Source organism: Vipera ursinii (assembly GCF_947247035.1).
Source record: "Vipera ursinii genome assembly, chromosome: 1".
NCBI lineage: Eukaryota > Metazoa > Chordata > Lepidosauria > Squamata > Viperidae > Vipera > Vipera ursinii.
Window position 1 is genome coordinate 231126044 of NC_139512.1, and position 17698 is coordinate 231143741.

Here is a 17698-nt window from a genome sequence, read left to right on the forward strand (position 1 = left end):
GAACGCTGTTACCTTCCCACCGTAGTGGTCCCTATTTTTCTACTTGCATTTTTACGTGCTTTCGAACTGCTAGATTGGCAGAAGCTGGGACGAGTAACAGGCACTCACTCTGTTACATGGCACTCGGGATTTGACCCGCCAAACTGCCGACCTTCTGATCAACAAGCTCAGCGTCCTAACCTACTGAGCCACTGCGTCCCTTTAGCTTTACTAGAATTCAGCAAATAGATTTTTATAATTTTAAAAAATATTATTGTATTATTTATTTGGGAAGCCTAAATGCTCAGTAATGGAGGGAAATTTGGAATAGGAAACAGGGCCTATTCCAAATTTACCCAGTCTCAATCATATCGTTAAGTCTGCTTGAAATAAATTTCAAGCTGATTTATTCCTAGTGCAAGTTGCATAGGATTACATCCATACAGTATGCTTTCTAATTGCTGCTGGACATGGATAGAGTATAAATATGATGCATGGTTTAGTCAAGACTCATTCCACCTGGTTCACTGGGATTTATTTAAAAAAAAAAGAAAAAAAACTGGGTACAGAATTATCTGCAAAATTAATTATGTAATCCTCAAATATCTTAACAAGAGGTTGACCTCTTTATTTCATTCAAGTGTTTTAGAGTTATGCAGTAAATCTGCAAAAATGCTTTTGTACTAAATATACATCTCAATGTACACTTAAATTTCTGAAACATTTAATTCCCATATTATTTATTAATTCATACCTAGAATCATCAAGAGTCAGACATGATTGAATGATATCACCACCACCACCACCACCACCACTATCATCATCATCATCATCACCACATACATAACATTTAGAGGCTGCCTGACTCCACAAGACTCTGGGTAGCTCACAACATTAAAAGAAAAAGAATCTAGGTCTGAGCAAGGAGCTATTAGGTGAATCCCTAATAGCCATAGTTAAGAAAGCATGTCAACACTTCCCCAGAGTTTGATTTATAGCATTTAAATAGGCCTCTTCCAGGAACAAAGAAATACCCTAAAAACATTGAACCTGTTTAAAAATGTTAATCTGACAATTAATAATCACTCACTTATGCTTTCCCCCACAGCACCAGCAATGATAAATGAAATCTGTCATGTTGAACTTTACTGTAGCAAGCATCCATCTGCCTCTATGCAACCTTCTAAGGCAAAGCGAGTTGTGTGGAAGGGGCAGGAAGCACAATGCAGAGCATAACTGAAAGTAGCTTCTTAGTATAACAGTTGTATATGCCAATCAAGAAGGGCCAATCTACATGCGGATGAACTGCCTATGTCTGCTCACCTTGTAGCTGCCTTGCTTAAATAAAGTCATCCTGCATATTGGAAGAGCTTTAATATGGCAAGATGTTGGGGGATAATTCCAGCCCCTTCCCCCCTTGCCAAAAAATGAGAAACAGTATGATGTATACTGAAATCTTTAGAACACCTTCTAAAATAGCACAGCCCAATTGATAGAACTTCAGATTTTGATTCACAATCTGGGCCAGTGCCGCAGGATAAGCTCCACTGTGATTGGCTTGGAGAGTTGAGCTCAGCTTATTTGGCCAGTTGAAGATTTAGTGCATGTGCAAACATAGCTAACTGGGCCAATAGGCTATGATTAAATAAACCATGGCTTATGTATTTTGCAAACCCTGCCAATTCTGTATGGAGAAATGGAATAGAGCAGCAATAATCTCATTGGCACATCTTGACTCTTGTCTGAGTGGGAAAATTTTACCAGTTCAGCAGTTAGTCATTCACAAATACAAATGTCACAAAATAGCAAAGAACGTGGACTTTTTCACAATAAAGAAATGATCACCAGTGAATGCCACTTCCATTCCTGAAACATAACCACCAGCTCATAGGCTTAACCTCTGATGCTAAACCTGACCATTGAAAGTGTAGACTTTTGGAATCACTCTCTCCCTTTTATGTGGAATACTAATAATAAAATTCTGAAGGTGTCTTGGTATTTAATCTTACTTACACCATCTGCTACTTTTTGAGATTTCTCTGAAGTGGATCAGAGGGGGGAAAGGGACTCATGCATGCAAATGAGTATCAGTATTACACTTTAGACCAAAGATATTTTCTCTTTAGGGACCAGACAAGCTGTTACAGCATGTAAAACAATAAACAGAAAGCCAAGGATAGTATTTATTTCCAAATCATTTAACTCTGATGAACAGAAGGAGGTTATTAAGTGAATTGTGTTTTCCAATCTCCATTGTTAAACCAGAAATATTTTATATATACATCCCAAATGTCCATTCCTGATTAGCAATGATAGGTTTTCTGATAAGTTGAAAAACACCAAAGTAGCCTTTTTGAAAGGAGAAAAATAAAAGGAACTGTGTATTTCCTACACTCTCAAAAGTAAATTTGAAATAAAATCACGTTTTGCTTTCTAAAAGGAAGCCAGAGAAAAATGAACACTGCTATATTGCAGCCAGTTGTTTTTTTTCCCCCAACTGCCCAACAGGTTGGAGATAATTCTTGTATTCCCCAACTAATAAGAGAATTATAACATTTGAGATTCTGGGAGTTCACTTTGAGTTTGCCCAATTACAGAAATCATAATTAGATTTTCAACATAATTCCTAAACTGTTTCATCTCTTATAAATATCTGAAATGGTTAACAATCTGGACAATCTCCCCCCGCAAATTTTTCTGAAGTATCTGGAGAAGACGCTCCATAATCTTACCGGCTGGTTGACGCTAACAGGTTACAAAGGTCAATTGGTCCCTATGAAGATACTTAAGCCACAAGAAGTATGTAAAATCAGATCTATTTGAATGATTGTAGTGTGAGAAGCTTTCCACTTAAAGATAATAATCACAATATGACCTGACTTGAATGTCCTGCTAAGTCACTGTTTCTTTAACCATAGTTTAAACTAAACTATACTCAGTGGTGGGATTCAGCTGTTTTGCACCAGTTATAATAATAATAAGTTGGAAGGGACCTTGGAGGTCATCTAGGCCAACCCCCTGCTCAGGCAGGAAACCCTATACCATTTCAGACAAATGGCTGGCCAGTCTCTTCTTAAAAACTTCCAGTGTTGGAGCATTCACAGCTTCTGCAGGAAGGTTGTTCCACTGGTTAGTTGTTCTAACTGTCAGGAAGTTTCTCCTTAGTTCTAGGTTGCTTCTCTCCTTGACTAGTTTCCATCCATTGCTTTTTGTCCTGCTTTCAGGTGCTTTGGAGAATAGCTTGACTCCCTCTTCTTTGTGGCAGCCCCTGAGATATTGGAACACCGCTATCATGTCACCCCTCACCCTTCTCTTCATTAAACTACACATACCCAATTCCAGCAACCGTTCCCTATATGTTTTAGCCTCCAGTCCCCCAATCATCTTTGTTGCTCTTTTCTGTACTCTTTCTAGAGTCTCAACATCTTTTTTACATTGTGGTGACCAAAACTGGATGCAGTATTCCAGGTGTGGCCTTACCAAGGCATTGTAAAGTGGTATTAGTACTTCACGTGATCTTGATTCTATCCCTCTGTTAATGCAGCCTAGCACTGTGTTGGCTTTTTTGGCAGCTGCAGCACACTGCTGGCTCATATTTAAGTGATTGTCCACTAGGACTCTGAGATCTCTCTCACAGTTACTACTATTGAGCAAGGTACCACCTATACTACACCTGTGCATTTGATTTTTCCTGCCTAAATGTAGAACCTGACTTTTTCACAATTGAATTTCATTTTGTTAGATAGTGCCCAGTGTTCGAGTCTGTCCAGATCCTCCTGTATCTTAAGCCTATCTTCTGGAGTATTGGCTATTCCTGCCAGCTTGGTGTCATCTGCAAATTTGATGAGTTCCCCAACTATCCCCTCATCCAAATCGTTGATGAAGATGTTGAAGAGCACTGGGCCCAGAACAGAGACCTGGGGCACCCCACTACACACTTCCTTCCATGTAGATGCAGTTCCATTGAGGACCACACACTGAGTACAGCCTGTCAGCCAGCTACGAATCCATCTGGTGGTGATGCTGTCTAACCCACATTTTTCTATCTTATCAAGTAGTAGGTTGTGATAGTAGGTTCATCATAACCGGTCACTAATTTCTTGTTGCCCAGGCCCAGAATGGACTTCCAGAAGCAGCATCTGCACAGAGAACTGGTTGTTCACACCGTTGTGTAAAATGCAATCCCACAGATCAGTTCTTCACCAACTGCAATTTGAAATACACAAATTCCATTTAATCTATCACAAACATGGGAAAGGGATTTTAAAAATTAATATTTTCTGAAAGCTGAGGCCTCATTAACTAGGACCAATCATTTCTAGTTCAGTCATTTATTGGATTCACATACAATATAATGACCTACTTTCAGTCCGCTCTGCCAGCTTGGTTTCTATTAGTTTCAGATATATTGACAATCTGGCAAGTGCATTTTTGGCTCTGGTTGCCATGTCCTTATTTCATACAATAGAAAGTCTATTAAAAGGGTATTAGAGTTTAATTATAATATGGATAGCCTTTCATTTTGCTACACACTAGCAATTCTCAATAATTGTAATGGACATTACCCAGCATCAATAAAGGGAATGTACTTTTGCTACTCATAGTCATTTAATTGAAGCACCAAACATATCGAAGAAATGAAGTTTAGGGGAAGTAAGTGGATATAAAATAGTTACAACTGAATATACAGAAAACAATAGATTTTGACAGTTTTAGTTTAGAAGGTTTGCATCTTCCGAAGACATAACTGGGAATATCATTTGTTTTAAGTTCTGAAGTTATTAAATTCTGCTTCCTCGTGATAACTCAATGTAGACAGAAAACTTAAGTAATATTACTTAATATCATTGGAAAAGGCATGTTCAACCATGCAACTGTTTACATAATAGCAAGGATAGTGTAGTGTATGCTCTTAAAGCATACACAGAATGTCAGCACAGCAGGGGGCTGGACAGCTCCAGGCTATAACCGCTTTTGGCGGGAAAGCCTGAATAGAGCAAGTTGTTGACAGCCCCAGGGCATGGTCAGCTCTGGGTTTAAATCCATTGGCCACCTGCACTGGCAGGAAGCCCAGGTTTGAATCTATTGGTCGCGATTCACCTGGGCAGGTATAAAGAGACGCCAGGTAACCCCTTTGCCCTAGCTTCATTCCTGATCCAATAAAGAAGTACTACCCAGCTCAAGTGTCCGTCTCTCTGTGGGACCACGCGACTTTGCAGATAGACTGATACATGAATGGAAGGTTTTGCTATTTATTCAGGAATAATTTCCTTGCTTTAAATCATTAGTGGATTTCTGACCTCCGCATCTTAATCATCCCCAAATTACTGAAAGATATAGCATTTCCTTCCCTTGTAAGACAAAGGACAAGGATTAAAAAGATAAAAGTGTTTCTACCGTATACATAAGCAAAGTACTTATAATAGGAGCTTCTTTGTTCAAATTGTACTCCTTTGTGGAGTCTACATTGAGCTTGGGCATACAAATGGGGCAACATGAAGTTGAAGTGAACGTACAGAGTCTGAATGCGGCATTCTGTATTGGAGTTGGACACAAATCAGGATTGTGGACAATGAAATTGCACAAAAAATGCTCCAAAATTCTCTTGAGAAGGCGAGGTTCTTCAATAATTTCTCAAGAGTAGGTTCTCTCTCATCTATGACAGAAACAGTGATACTGAAAAGCCACCTATTTAAATTGCAACTGGGTTATGGGGAATAAAATAATCATTAGTAATGGAATAGCATTGGGACAATCCATCAATTTTGCAAAAGAAAGTAGGGAAAGAGAAGTCTTCCCTTGGCTCCATTCTTGTTATTTGAAATATCCCCTCTTAGGCATGAAAGCTGGCTGGGTGACTTTGGGCCAGTCACTCTCAATCAGCCCAACTCATATCTCAGGGTTGTTGTGTTGTGGGGATAATAGAAGGAGGAAGTAATAGTAGATATAATAGCCACCTTGATTTATTTATCATCATCATAATAAAGGCAGGAAATCAATCAATCAACCAATGAATATTTTTTGTTAGTTCCTAAACAGAGATAGGAAGCCTGTTAATCCCAAGATAGTAAAATCATTAGAATCAAAAAATGTTCCCCAAACTACTTCCTAACTTCTCAGAAAATACAAGTAGTCCTCAATTTACAACAGTTCATTTAATGACTGTTCAAAGTTACAACGGCACTGAAAAAAGTGACTTACGACCGTTTTTCACACTTACAACCTTTGTAGCATCCCCATGATCATGTGATCAAAATTCAGATGATTGGCAACTGACTCATGGCCATTGCTGTGTCCCAAGATCATGTGGTCTCCTTTTGTGACCTTCTGCCAAGCAAAGTCAATGGGGAAGCTGGATTCACTTAACAACTGTCTTACTAACTTATCAACTGTGGTGATTCACTTAACATCTGTGGCAAGAAAGATCATAAAATGGGGCACTTAACAAATGTCTCATTTGACAACAGAAATTTTGGGCTCAATTGTGGTCATAAGTCGAGGACTACCTGTACTGTTTGCTGTATACCCCTTTTTTTCAACTCAACAATATACAGTATATGACTATAAGGCAAATACTTAGGTCAAAATTGTATAAGCAGACACATTTACTCCATGTATACTTCTTAATGAGATTCAAAAAGGACACAGATACTTCCAAAATAACAAACAAATAACATACTTTCTTTTCATGCTAATACACACAATTTTCCCCTACATTCATGTACAAATTCTGTAATAGAACAAGATTTAGTAAACAAAGTAAGCCAGAGGCAGTTGTGTCAGACATGCATAAGAATAATGAACCAAGCTCTATTAAATATTAAATACTCCAAAGTCTTTTAAAAATCTTATAAACTCCTACAATTATGTTTACATAATATTCTATACTTTTCTCTCTGTTAGAGCTGTTTTCTGTTTTAGAAGTAGAAGGGACAACATGTGTATTTGCAATATGTTATAGACATTTTTGACCTGAGTGTTTTGTGTGTTTGTATTTGTGTATTAATACAGATAATAATATATAAAGACCTACGTCTTAGGAATTAATCTGAAAAATAGGTGACACACTATTCTAAACCAAAATGGGTTCCAAAAGAGAAACAATTACCTTTTTCACAGAAACGCCCAGTGAAATGAAGAGCGCAGTCACACCAAAATGAGGCCGCACCATCAGGAAGATTAATCTGGTGGCAACTTCCTCCATTATGACACAAGCCCTCTTGGCAGACTGAGAATAAAGCTGGCAGAGCAGTTGATGTCAAAACTGCCTTGACTGAATCAGGGCTGGAACCCAAGAGAGCTGCTGCATTTTTTTCATAGGCAGGAAATCTGTGATTCAGAGACAGAATTTTATGTTTTATTAGATTTTTTATTTTTCTTCTCATGTTCAGGAAATCTAGGCATTATAAAGGAAGACAACCCTAATATAAAATAATGAAATAAATAATAGTATGTTAGAAAAACTCAGTATCAACTGCTGGGAATAAGGCTCTTGAAACCCCTTATTCCAAGGATGGATAACATGGAAATCTCAGATTGTGGCTCCTATTATTCTAGCATTGATCTGTTTGAATGGTCTGATATTAACAAGAATTCAACAACATTGGAAGAACTTACGTAGCTTGTTACCAGTTTACAGGAAGTATGGAATTGGATCTGTGTCCTGTTTTTTTAATTCAAAGCCTATTTTAAAAATATATGTAGTCCTCAACTTATGGTAAGTTGTTCAGTGACCATCTGAAGTTCTTCCAGACATACAGTATCTCAGGAGTATTGACATCCCAGATTCACCCCCAGCAGTCACATGACCAAATTTTATGACAGTTTTGCCAAAAACAGCATTTACTTCCAATTTTCAGCAAAACTGCATCAGTGGAGAACTATTGGTTCACTTAATGACTGCTGTAAAAATGTCATAAGTGACTGAGAGAGAGAGTGCAAAGAGAAGGTCTTGGAAAAAGCAGAGCTGAGCATGCTGGAACATTAGCAGTGATAGAGTTGAAGGGAAGAAGGATGAGCTGGTATCATCTAGGCTGTACAAAGGATGAAGGAAGATAGACTGTGTCCTTCTTGCCCTGTCAAATCACCTTGGAATCCCTCCAGATTTTGCTTTAGGTGAAACACAGCTCAACCCAACAAGGCAGGTTTTCTTTTTTTTTTCTGATCTGTGGCCCACCTGAAATAGTTTGGTCAAGCATCTCCAAAACATGTTTGTTTGTTTCTTTGGGGCTGACAATAAATCATTTTCCATGTTGCATGCCTCTCCCTCCACTTCCAGTATCAACTTAATAACAAAAGCCCTGCTGGATTCAGTGGGACTTATTGTTATAGCAAAGACCAGGGCTATCAAGTACTGGCATTCAGTTGATTCCCATTTCCCAAGCTCTAGGTTTTCTATCATGTCTGAAGTGCAGTTCCTCCCTAAGTGTCCATTCATCACATAGGCATTGTTTATGCACACACAATCTTTTGTACTTGATTATAAAAATATTATAGTACATGGAATCCAGGAATGCGCTCGTTCTGAGCTGGCCTTATCAAACCAAAAACACATGAACACCAACAAGCGTTTTCAGGAGTTTCAGGCACTGAATTAACCTGCATAGGTATAAAGTGTTTTCAATGTTTATTTACCTTAAAGACCAGAGGCATTGCTTTCATTCTAGGAAGTGATGTTTTGTTACATACTCTGGAGAAAGGCGCTCTGTGATAAAGAACCAGTGGCCATTTAGCACAATAATGAGCAGCTATTAGAGATACAAAACCATTCATCTATAACCTTTCTTTGCCTATTCATGTTTAGCAGGCAATATGCCCCACTGAATACATCCTCACAGACATACATGGGATTGTTAATGTAAAGCAGTGATAGACAATAACACCTGATTCATTTAAAACATGCTCTACCTTTCTGGTGGAAATTCAGAGGGGCTCATACAATCCCAAGACATCACAAAAATGAAGAAGAAAGGAATGGTAATTAAAATAAACTCCAGGAAGCAGCCATTTCAAATGCTGCTAAATCTAGAGCTACACAATTTAATGCTATGTTTAAATCTATCTATTATCTATGTATCTATTATTCTTCCTCCTCTTCCTCCTTCTCCTCTGATGAATGGGGATTTGAACAGAGTCTTTGTTTGTGTCAAAAAGAGCTCTTGCTACTAGGTTTCCTTTTTTTTTTCTTTTTTGCAGACTAGTAAATTGGGAAGGATGCTTAAACCAAATCAACCCCAACAACGTCCATCTCTTCCACTAAGAAATAACCTAGTAGTTCCACCTTAGGCACAAAGTGCACTGCAACTTGCACTGCAACTTCATGAGAAATTCAAAAGAAATTCTTAAACACCCTGAGCACAGTACTACAAAGCAGAAGAAGTACTTTTGAGAATTTGTAAGCTAGATTTCAATCGAGAATTATTACCCAACATTTTGGGAGTCTAAGGCAGGGGTGTCAAACTGCTGGCCCACTGGCTTGATTTGTCATCCGGAAGCTGCACCCACCCCATTGCCGGCAATGGCAAAACTGTCCCAATACATTGTGCGACGTCACGTGACGTCGCGAGTTTGACATGTCTGGTCTAAGGGGACAGCTTAGTTCTAGCAATGGTGGCTAGTTACAAATTCAGACTGATGTGGGGTTTAGGAAGCTCCAAAGAAAGCAACATTAGTCCATTCCATTCCCATTTTCTCCACCTTAATAGGGCAAAATTTACTTTCTCAATCCCGTTGTGGAGAATGCAATTGAGGTTAGCTTGAGCAGAAGAGAAATTCTAGCGTCCCTTCATTTCACTAATGCATGTCTCAACTGCACCTTGTGGCCCACCTGGTCTCAGAGCCTTCCTTTCAAAGGCTATCCCAATGCTGGTTATGTTAGTCTCCTTTCCATCACTCCCTTTGGTTTGCTGTGGAGAAAATGTTCCTGCAAACTCATTAATGGAGCAAACATCTGCAACTAAATAGCATTCATGCCAACAGCTATGAATAAGTAATACTCCTGACTCCAAACAGTTTAACTAAAACACTTATTTAAATAAAGAGCTCAGAAACATTTAAAAGTCATTTAGTAATTGAGGTGTTAGAAGCTTCAGTAAGGCACCAGGAAAAAAAAATGTATCAGACAAGCTTGATTTGACTTTAAGCAAGGTAAAAAAAAGCCTGTGAAGGATTTCTTTTCTTGTCTCATCCTTCTTGATTGGCATTTGGGGGAGAGGGAAAGCAGGGCACCTCTCTGCAGTGCTAAAGTAATGTTGTTCAGCTGCCTCAAGGACTGCATAAAAGGGCTTATTTGTTAGAAAGAGAGAGAAAAATGATGGCATGTATTGTTGGGATTAGCGCTTGGCAAAGAAATGTTCCCTTACTTAATTGTTAGTATTTTTTTTCTTCTGCTAGTTCTAATTCAGTTGAATGAAAGAAAATTTCAGATTAAATGTTGTGGACGGAGCTTGGTGTCCTTGCCCTTACTTAGTAAAAAACTGACAAAGAGGAAGGAACATGTTTTTCATTATTTAATATAATAATTGCTCCAGCAATCCACACTCAGTTTTATTCTTCACCTTGGAGTTATAGCTAAGGATAGCATCATAGGTGGCACAGAGGTTGGAATGCAGTATTGCAGGCTAACTCTGCCCATAGCCTGGAGATCGATCCTGACCAGCTCAAGGTTGACTCAGCCTTCCATCATTACAAGGTCAGTAAAATGAGGACCCAGATTGTTTGAGGCAATAGGCTGAGACTGTAAACTGCTCAGAGAGTGCTGTAAAGCACTATGAAGCAGTATCTAAGTCTAAGTGGTATTGCTATTGCTATAAGAAAATTCCTCCCTTTTTAGTAGCAATGTGGCTATCAGTAGTCAGGAGATAGACCTGCCTTGATATGGAACTGAGAGAATATCTCTCTTCCCAGAAAAAGGCAGAAAAATCTGTTTTCTTTGCCTAGAAAACAGGTGAAGAAATCTAACTTCAATATAGGGTATGATAGACAACCTGTGTCACATTGGCTCAACCTTTCAGAGATATTTCCTTACTAGATTGCTCAATACCTTCAACAATAACAGAACTTCTAATGTGCTGCTTTCACTAGAAAAGTTGGATACATTCAGAGATGGATCTGCCTTGAAAATAACCCAAGTATAGCAGACTCAAACATCAGCACAGGAAATGTTTTACGATATTTTGTACAATGTCATAAACTGCTTTACGGTATGCTTTATAAAACTTACCAAATTTCAATTTCATGGGAGTTATGGGTCCTGAATTTGGATGCATTCTGTAAGTTAGTCCATTTGCAATATCTTGATTCAAAAAATTGTTGCCCTACATTCACCATCTCACCCAGTTAAAGGTAATGGGAACAACAGTTTTAATGGTGTATAGATATTTGGACCATCTGTTTGTCTGTGTCTGTCTGTATGATTGAGTGTGCCTCTTGGCAACTGTCTGAAGAAGTCTATGCAGTTTTCTTGACAAAAGTCATTGCCTGATTCTTAGAGCTGAGAGACAGTGTCTGGCCCAAAGTCATCCAGGCAGTTTTCATGCCTAAGGTTGAACTAGAACTCACAGTTTCCCAGTTTCTGGTCTGGCTTCTTAACCTAGACCAAACTGGCTCTCTACCTATGCACAACCTGAGGTTTTTGTCCGTATGCCTTCAAGTCAGTCTTGGATTAGTCTTTGCAGCTTTCTTGGCAAGAGTTTGCCTTTGCCTTTTTCAGGGGTTGAGAAGTAGCAACTCTTCAGAGCCATCCAGCCATTTTGTGCCTAAGGTGGAATTAGAATTCACAATCCCTCTGTCCTGGTGTCTTAACGGGTATACCAGACTGGAGTTATAGTTTTATGCTGGGATAAAATATTTATTGAAATTGGTCATGGCCAAAGTACAGAAAATAATTTCATTGATCTCCAGAACATTGAAGGAATGGATCCTATTTAGTTTCTATTTATTTAAAAGACTTATATGACCGCACACATCAGCACATGACTCTGAGCAGGTGACAAAAGAACAGGAACATAATAAATAAAATAAACAACCATCAATAGTGCAATAATGTATTGCTGAAGTCTGATGTTAAATCCCTATCCCCATCCAACATATAAACCATCATACATTACTGAATATCCTGGATTGGGGAAACAGTTAAATCTTTAAGAATTTGCAGAAGGCTATCAAAGTAAGGGCCATCTGGATTTTGTTCCAGAGAACAGATCCTTCTATCTTTTAAAATATTGAAATATTTCAGTCTTCAGACCCATTTAAGTAGCAGGACATGGTAAATACGGACTGATATCAGAAAGTTAAGCAGGATCAAACTTGGTTAGTACACAGATGGGAGAACATGGGAAAATTCTAGGGCTATAAGTTTGACTAGGAAGTAGTACATACAGGAGAAAAGCAGTGGAACAGAGAAGATACATCTCCTGGATTCCATTGTATGGTACTGCTTCATCAAGAGACCCAGAGTATGACCATTCTACTTGAACACGCCTATTCAGACATATATTGAACAATCCATGGGGTAACAGAACTCTTTACCTCTAGAGCAACATATTTAATGCAAGCTTAAAAAGTCTATATGCAATATAAGTTTCTTTTCTTTCAACACAAAAAATGTATGGTATGTATTACTTTGAATTTAGCATAACCAATCAAAATTACACTAATGAAATATTAAATATAATGTAAACCATTAAATTGAAATCCATAGTAATAACCCCAATTGTCATCCATTATTGCTCTCAGTCCAATATAATATGGAATTTGAACCTAGAGATTGTACTTGAGTTGTAGAGTTTGCAGTAGCTATTAAACATTTTTTCTAATATCTACAGTACATATATCTTATCTACCTTGAATGAGTTCAACTGTCAGTCTGGATGGAGTCTGACATTAATGTGCCTTGCAGCCCAAAAGTCAAGGAAATCTAAAAATTACTAAAAGGTCTTCTTTGAATTGTACCAGTTTATAAGATTGTTAGATTTTTCTGGAAATTTGTGAGCTGATTGAGAGTTGTTTGATGGCTAGAGGCATGGCATGGCAATGAATCCTGCAAAGCCAGTTAAACAAAGCCTGTTAAAACCAGCACATACACCCATGTAGTGTTTTTGGCCACATAAAAAGTTTGATTTTCCACTGCTTTTGTTCTGTATGTACCACTTCCTAGTCAAACCTACAGCCCTATTATTATCCCATGTTCTCCCATCTGTTTACTAACCAAGTTTGATCCTGCTTACCTTTCTGAGATCAGTTCATATTTACCATATGCTGCTACTTAACTGGGTCTGAAAACTGAAATAATTCAGTATTTTAAAAGATAGATCTTCCCTGCACACCAAGTATTGTTGACTTGTACATTATTTTTAAACGCAGAAGTTGACTGTTCATCAAACACATTTGATTTGAATTGATTGAGACGTAGTGGGTATATTAGCACAATGCTACAGATCTAATATTGGTTATTTTGTGGGGCTTAGAATGGAGTGCAAAGCCAGCCCCTTTGGTTATTATATTATTTGATATATTATGCCAACCCAACAAGTGGTTAATTTAACAACCAAGTTAAGTATATTGTGCAAATTCAGCCCAAGAATCTGTGATGCTTGAGTTATAGTGAGCAATATTAAATAGCTTCAAACCTGTTTCATTTAAGCTGCTGAAATTTAAACTTCAATATAAAATATTTGATGACTTTAACATCTCATTTCTTTATAAAAGTGACATGCAACAGCTGTACCAGATAAAAAAGCAACATTCTGGCATTCTGCAGAGCCTCTCTAAGATTTGCTTGCAGAATGAAAAAAGCTGCTTTATATCAAATTTGTAATCACAGGAACAGATGCTTGTAATCTATGTTTGTACCTGATGGAAATTTGGCTCCTGTAACCAGCACAAAATTTATGTAAGAAAATCTGGCACTTATTTCTACAGCTATTGGGAAGAAAATTAATGCTTGCTAAAGAAAATGTTGTTCAGCTAGCTAGATTACGGGAGGTTCATCAATCATCACCAATCTACTGATGCATCTAACAGTGCTGATCAGACCGATACAGTGTACAGACTTTTAGATTTAAAATATCAGACAAGAGAGTTCTGCTTCATGTAATGCCATGTAGAAAATTGAGGGCAAACATCTTTCATATCCTTGAAACAGGCAGATAGATTATTGTTCTTCCAAAGATAGAAATTGGAGTGTTTAGAACAGAGTGCCCAAAACATATATTTTCCTGTCCAAGAATCAGATGTCTTCCTGAGCTACTGAGACTATAGAATTGAAGTGGCTATATTGTAAAGAGTTGGGCCCTCTTGAAGAATTTCGGAAGCTCAACTGGCAGTTCCACACTGTATAACTGGGCATAAGAACTGGGCAAATGTTTTTTTTTTCCCTTTCAGGACAAATCATTCAGTTAATTAAGCCAATTAGGAGACCTCTTGAATTTTTCAGCAATAATTTAGCAACTCTTTGGAGAATTATATACTTCTGTCTCTCTTTCTCTCACCCACATGAACACATCAGGAAAGTTAATAGAACAATAAGAGTTACACACATAGTTTTTGATGTGAGAGAACATAACAAAATAGTGACCAGCAGTCTTCAATTAGCAGCACAGAATGTTGCTCTGGTAATCTCTTGTCATCTGCTTTTATAATCTCATTTTCCATAATACCAAGATTCCCTAGAAAAAGTTAAAAAGCTAACTCTGATAGGAAAAAGTTACGTTGTTGTTATAGTTGGTTCTTTATCTAGGAAACTTTTTTTCTGGAAAGTATTTAGAAGATTGAAGAGAATACTACAAGCAAAAGTCCTAAAAAGTCATCTAATTATCCTTAAAACCATGCAGGTATTTTTACCCCTCTATTTTACAGCTGAATTGTCATTCTGTTGAAGGATCAATAGACTGTATTTCCACCTCTATCCCATTCAGGTATTTTCTTTTACAGCACAGGATTTAGAGTTTAGCTAAGCTCCAGTAGTCCGTTTGAATAGGAAATGTCTGCACCTAATGGAGTTTGCGTTATATGGGCAGCTTGTGATTCTCACAAAGTTGTACAACTGCAGCCCTCAGCAACCTTCATCAATATAGGGAATGGCATGGAACTGCATTGCAGTAACTACTGGTGGATCCAAGATGCTCCAGCTTTTTGTTTGCCCAGATATGGAAAATGGGGGAAAGCTGGAGGTCAGAGTAAAAAAGTGAATAGTGGACTAAATATTATGGCTGTGCGGGGACTTGGATTTAATTCCAAAAAGGTACTTGGAGTTTCCTGGGACACAGACTATATCATGTGCCTTCAATGCTTTAGAATAGATAGGCTTTAATCAGATGCCATGTTTGTTGTCCAAAGCCTCAATAGTGGAAATGAATCTGGAACTGCACTTCCCATTGTATGTATAAAAAAATAAATGTTAAAATCCCCAGTCAGTTACAAAATTTGCTGAGATTTCTGGGCTGATTATCATTCTTTCAACAATAAAATGAGATCAACTCCATTTTATTGTCTTCAGGTAAGAATAGGGTCACCAGAGATAGAGATAGGGTGGGGAGAGAATATTGTATGGATTTTTTTCTGGCATCCACACAAATCACATCAATTTCACTCAACTTCCCTCCCCCCCCCCTGTAAACACTGGGATAATTCCATTCTTATTATGCAGGCCTGCTGAAACAGTTCTTAAAATTACATGTCCAATTCTTCCTTTGAATTTAATACAGCAACCGTTGACAAATCTCACTATGTTTAATTTCTGCGTTCTTAAACCAGCAAACTTTGTTTATGCTTTTTCCATCTTTCTAAGTTTATTCTTTTGTTGTTGTTGTTGTTTTAGGTCATCATCTTATGCATACTTATCTGGCAATGAGTCCCACTGACTTTCGATCAAGCTGACATTTCATATTTGTAACTTAGGCAACTGAAGAAAACTCTGTATAGAAATTTTAATTAAAGCTTATGGTAGGGAAAAAAAAAACCAACTTTCTTTTCCAACCATTTGTGCCAATCTGCAGAGAATAATCGAGTCAGAATCCTTCATTTGGCTAATGAGCCATATAAGTGTGACCCCCACGGGGCAAATATAGTTTACTTTGTCATTCTTTTTGTCCTGTCTACTATAGGACCAAAAAAAAAAAATCTTCTAAGCACTTTTTCACTGGACCAGAGCTTTACAATTCATTTGTTCCAAAGAACTGCTAATCATGTTCATGGAACTGTAAGCTTACATGTCACTTTTTCAACAAGAGGGCAATCAGAACAATTTGTAACTTTCCACAGGGAGAGGAAAAGATGGAGACAGAAGGAAGCAACCATCAGCCACATCCTATAAACACCAGGTGGCCATTTGTACCAAAACGTGATCTTTATATTGAAAGCAATTTGGCAAACTGGGAGTAGGCAAACCTTGGTAAGCACAATTCTTTACAAGGGATTTTTTTTAATACTGTAGAAGCTGAAGTTTTGGTGGATTTTTAGGAACAAAAGTCACTGGAAGAAGAGAATCAAATTGGGGTTCCAAATTTAATTAGGGCTAAAAAATTCAGATGATTTGCTATGAGGGTAGCAAAGAGATACATACATCTCTAATCCTTTGCTGGCATCTAATACTCATCTAGAATTTTCTATCTCAGAATAGCTTTTCTCAATAGCAAATTTTCATGTAGAGATTCCAGATCCAGATCATGTTTTTCACTCCACATTTCAATGTATTTAGCTGAATATGGTAAGCATTAATGACCAAGCAATATTTTTTTCACTAATTGCCAAGGAAAAAGAGGTCTGGATGTGTACTTTCTAATTCTGGCAAACTGTGCTGAACAATGTCACTATTTATGAAAGAGAAAGGAATTTGATTGATAGGATGAAAAATGTGATGAAAAATGACTAGAAGCCTGTAGCAATAACAGAACATTTAGGTAAATTCTGATAAATGTAGAGGAGTTTTAAAAGTTACTACAACCCATGGAGGAGAATATATAATAAATAAGAAGTTGCTTGTACAGGTAGTCCTCAACGTACGACCTCAGTTGTGCCCAGAATTTCTGTTGCTAAGCAAAGTAAGCTAACTGAGTTTTGTCCCATTTTACGAACTTTCTTGCCACAGTTGTTAAGTGAATCACTGCATTGCTAAGTTAGTAATCCGACTGTTAAGTGAATCTTAACAATAGACGTTGTTTGTCAGAAAGTGGCAAAAGGTGACCACATGACCCTGGGACACTGCAACTGTCATAAATACGAGTCAGTTGCCAAGTGCCTGAACTTTGATCATGTGACCATGGGATTGTTGCAATGGTTGCAAATCTGAGCGAATCACTTTTTTCAATGCTGTTGTAACTTTGAACAGTCACCAAATAAATGATTGTAAGTTGAGAACTACCTGCAATGTCAAGCCAAGCAGGAAAGTGAAGGCTATAGTATATTTCTCTGCTAACTCAGAGGAACTCTGTGTAGGTCTCCAGTTGGTTATCATGTGGCTTCTGAGTGAAAAACATTCACTACAGACTCAATATTAGTGTTTAATGATCAAAGACATTTCATGCATGACATGTGGGGCTCCCCTTTAAAATAGTCTGAAAAAGAACATACAACCAGCTTAAATCTGAGGTGGCAAACTGTTTAGAACTGATGAAAAACTTCATAAATACTTCTCTGAATAGCTGCAGACCTTTTCCTAACCATTGATAGTTCATTGTTGGAATGTATTTCTCTGCAACAACTACAGTAATATTTAGCCTGT

At 37.8% G+C, this 17698-nt stretch overlaps 1 protein-coding gene across 1 annotated transcript in view; it reads right to left on the minus strand.

The window, feature by feature from the left end:
* The window catches only part of EYS (eyes shut homolog), a gene marked incomplete at both ends in the record, with an annotated part of 678422 nt that overhangs the window by 179154 nt on the left and 481570 nt on the right, over positions 1-17698 (minus strand). Inside the window, one exon of the mRNA XM_083372645.1 lies at positions 7088-7308. Coding sequence (XP_083228771.1) covers positions 7088-7308 — 221 coding nt within the window. The remainder of the gene's footprint in view (positions 1-7087; positions 7309-17698) is intronic.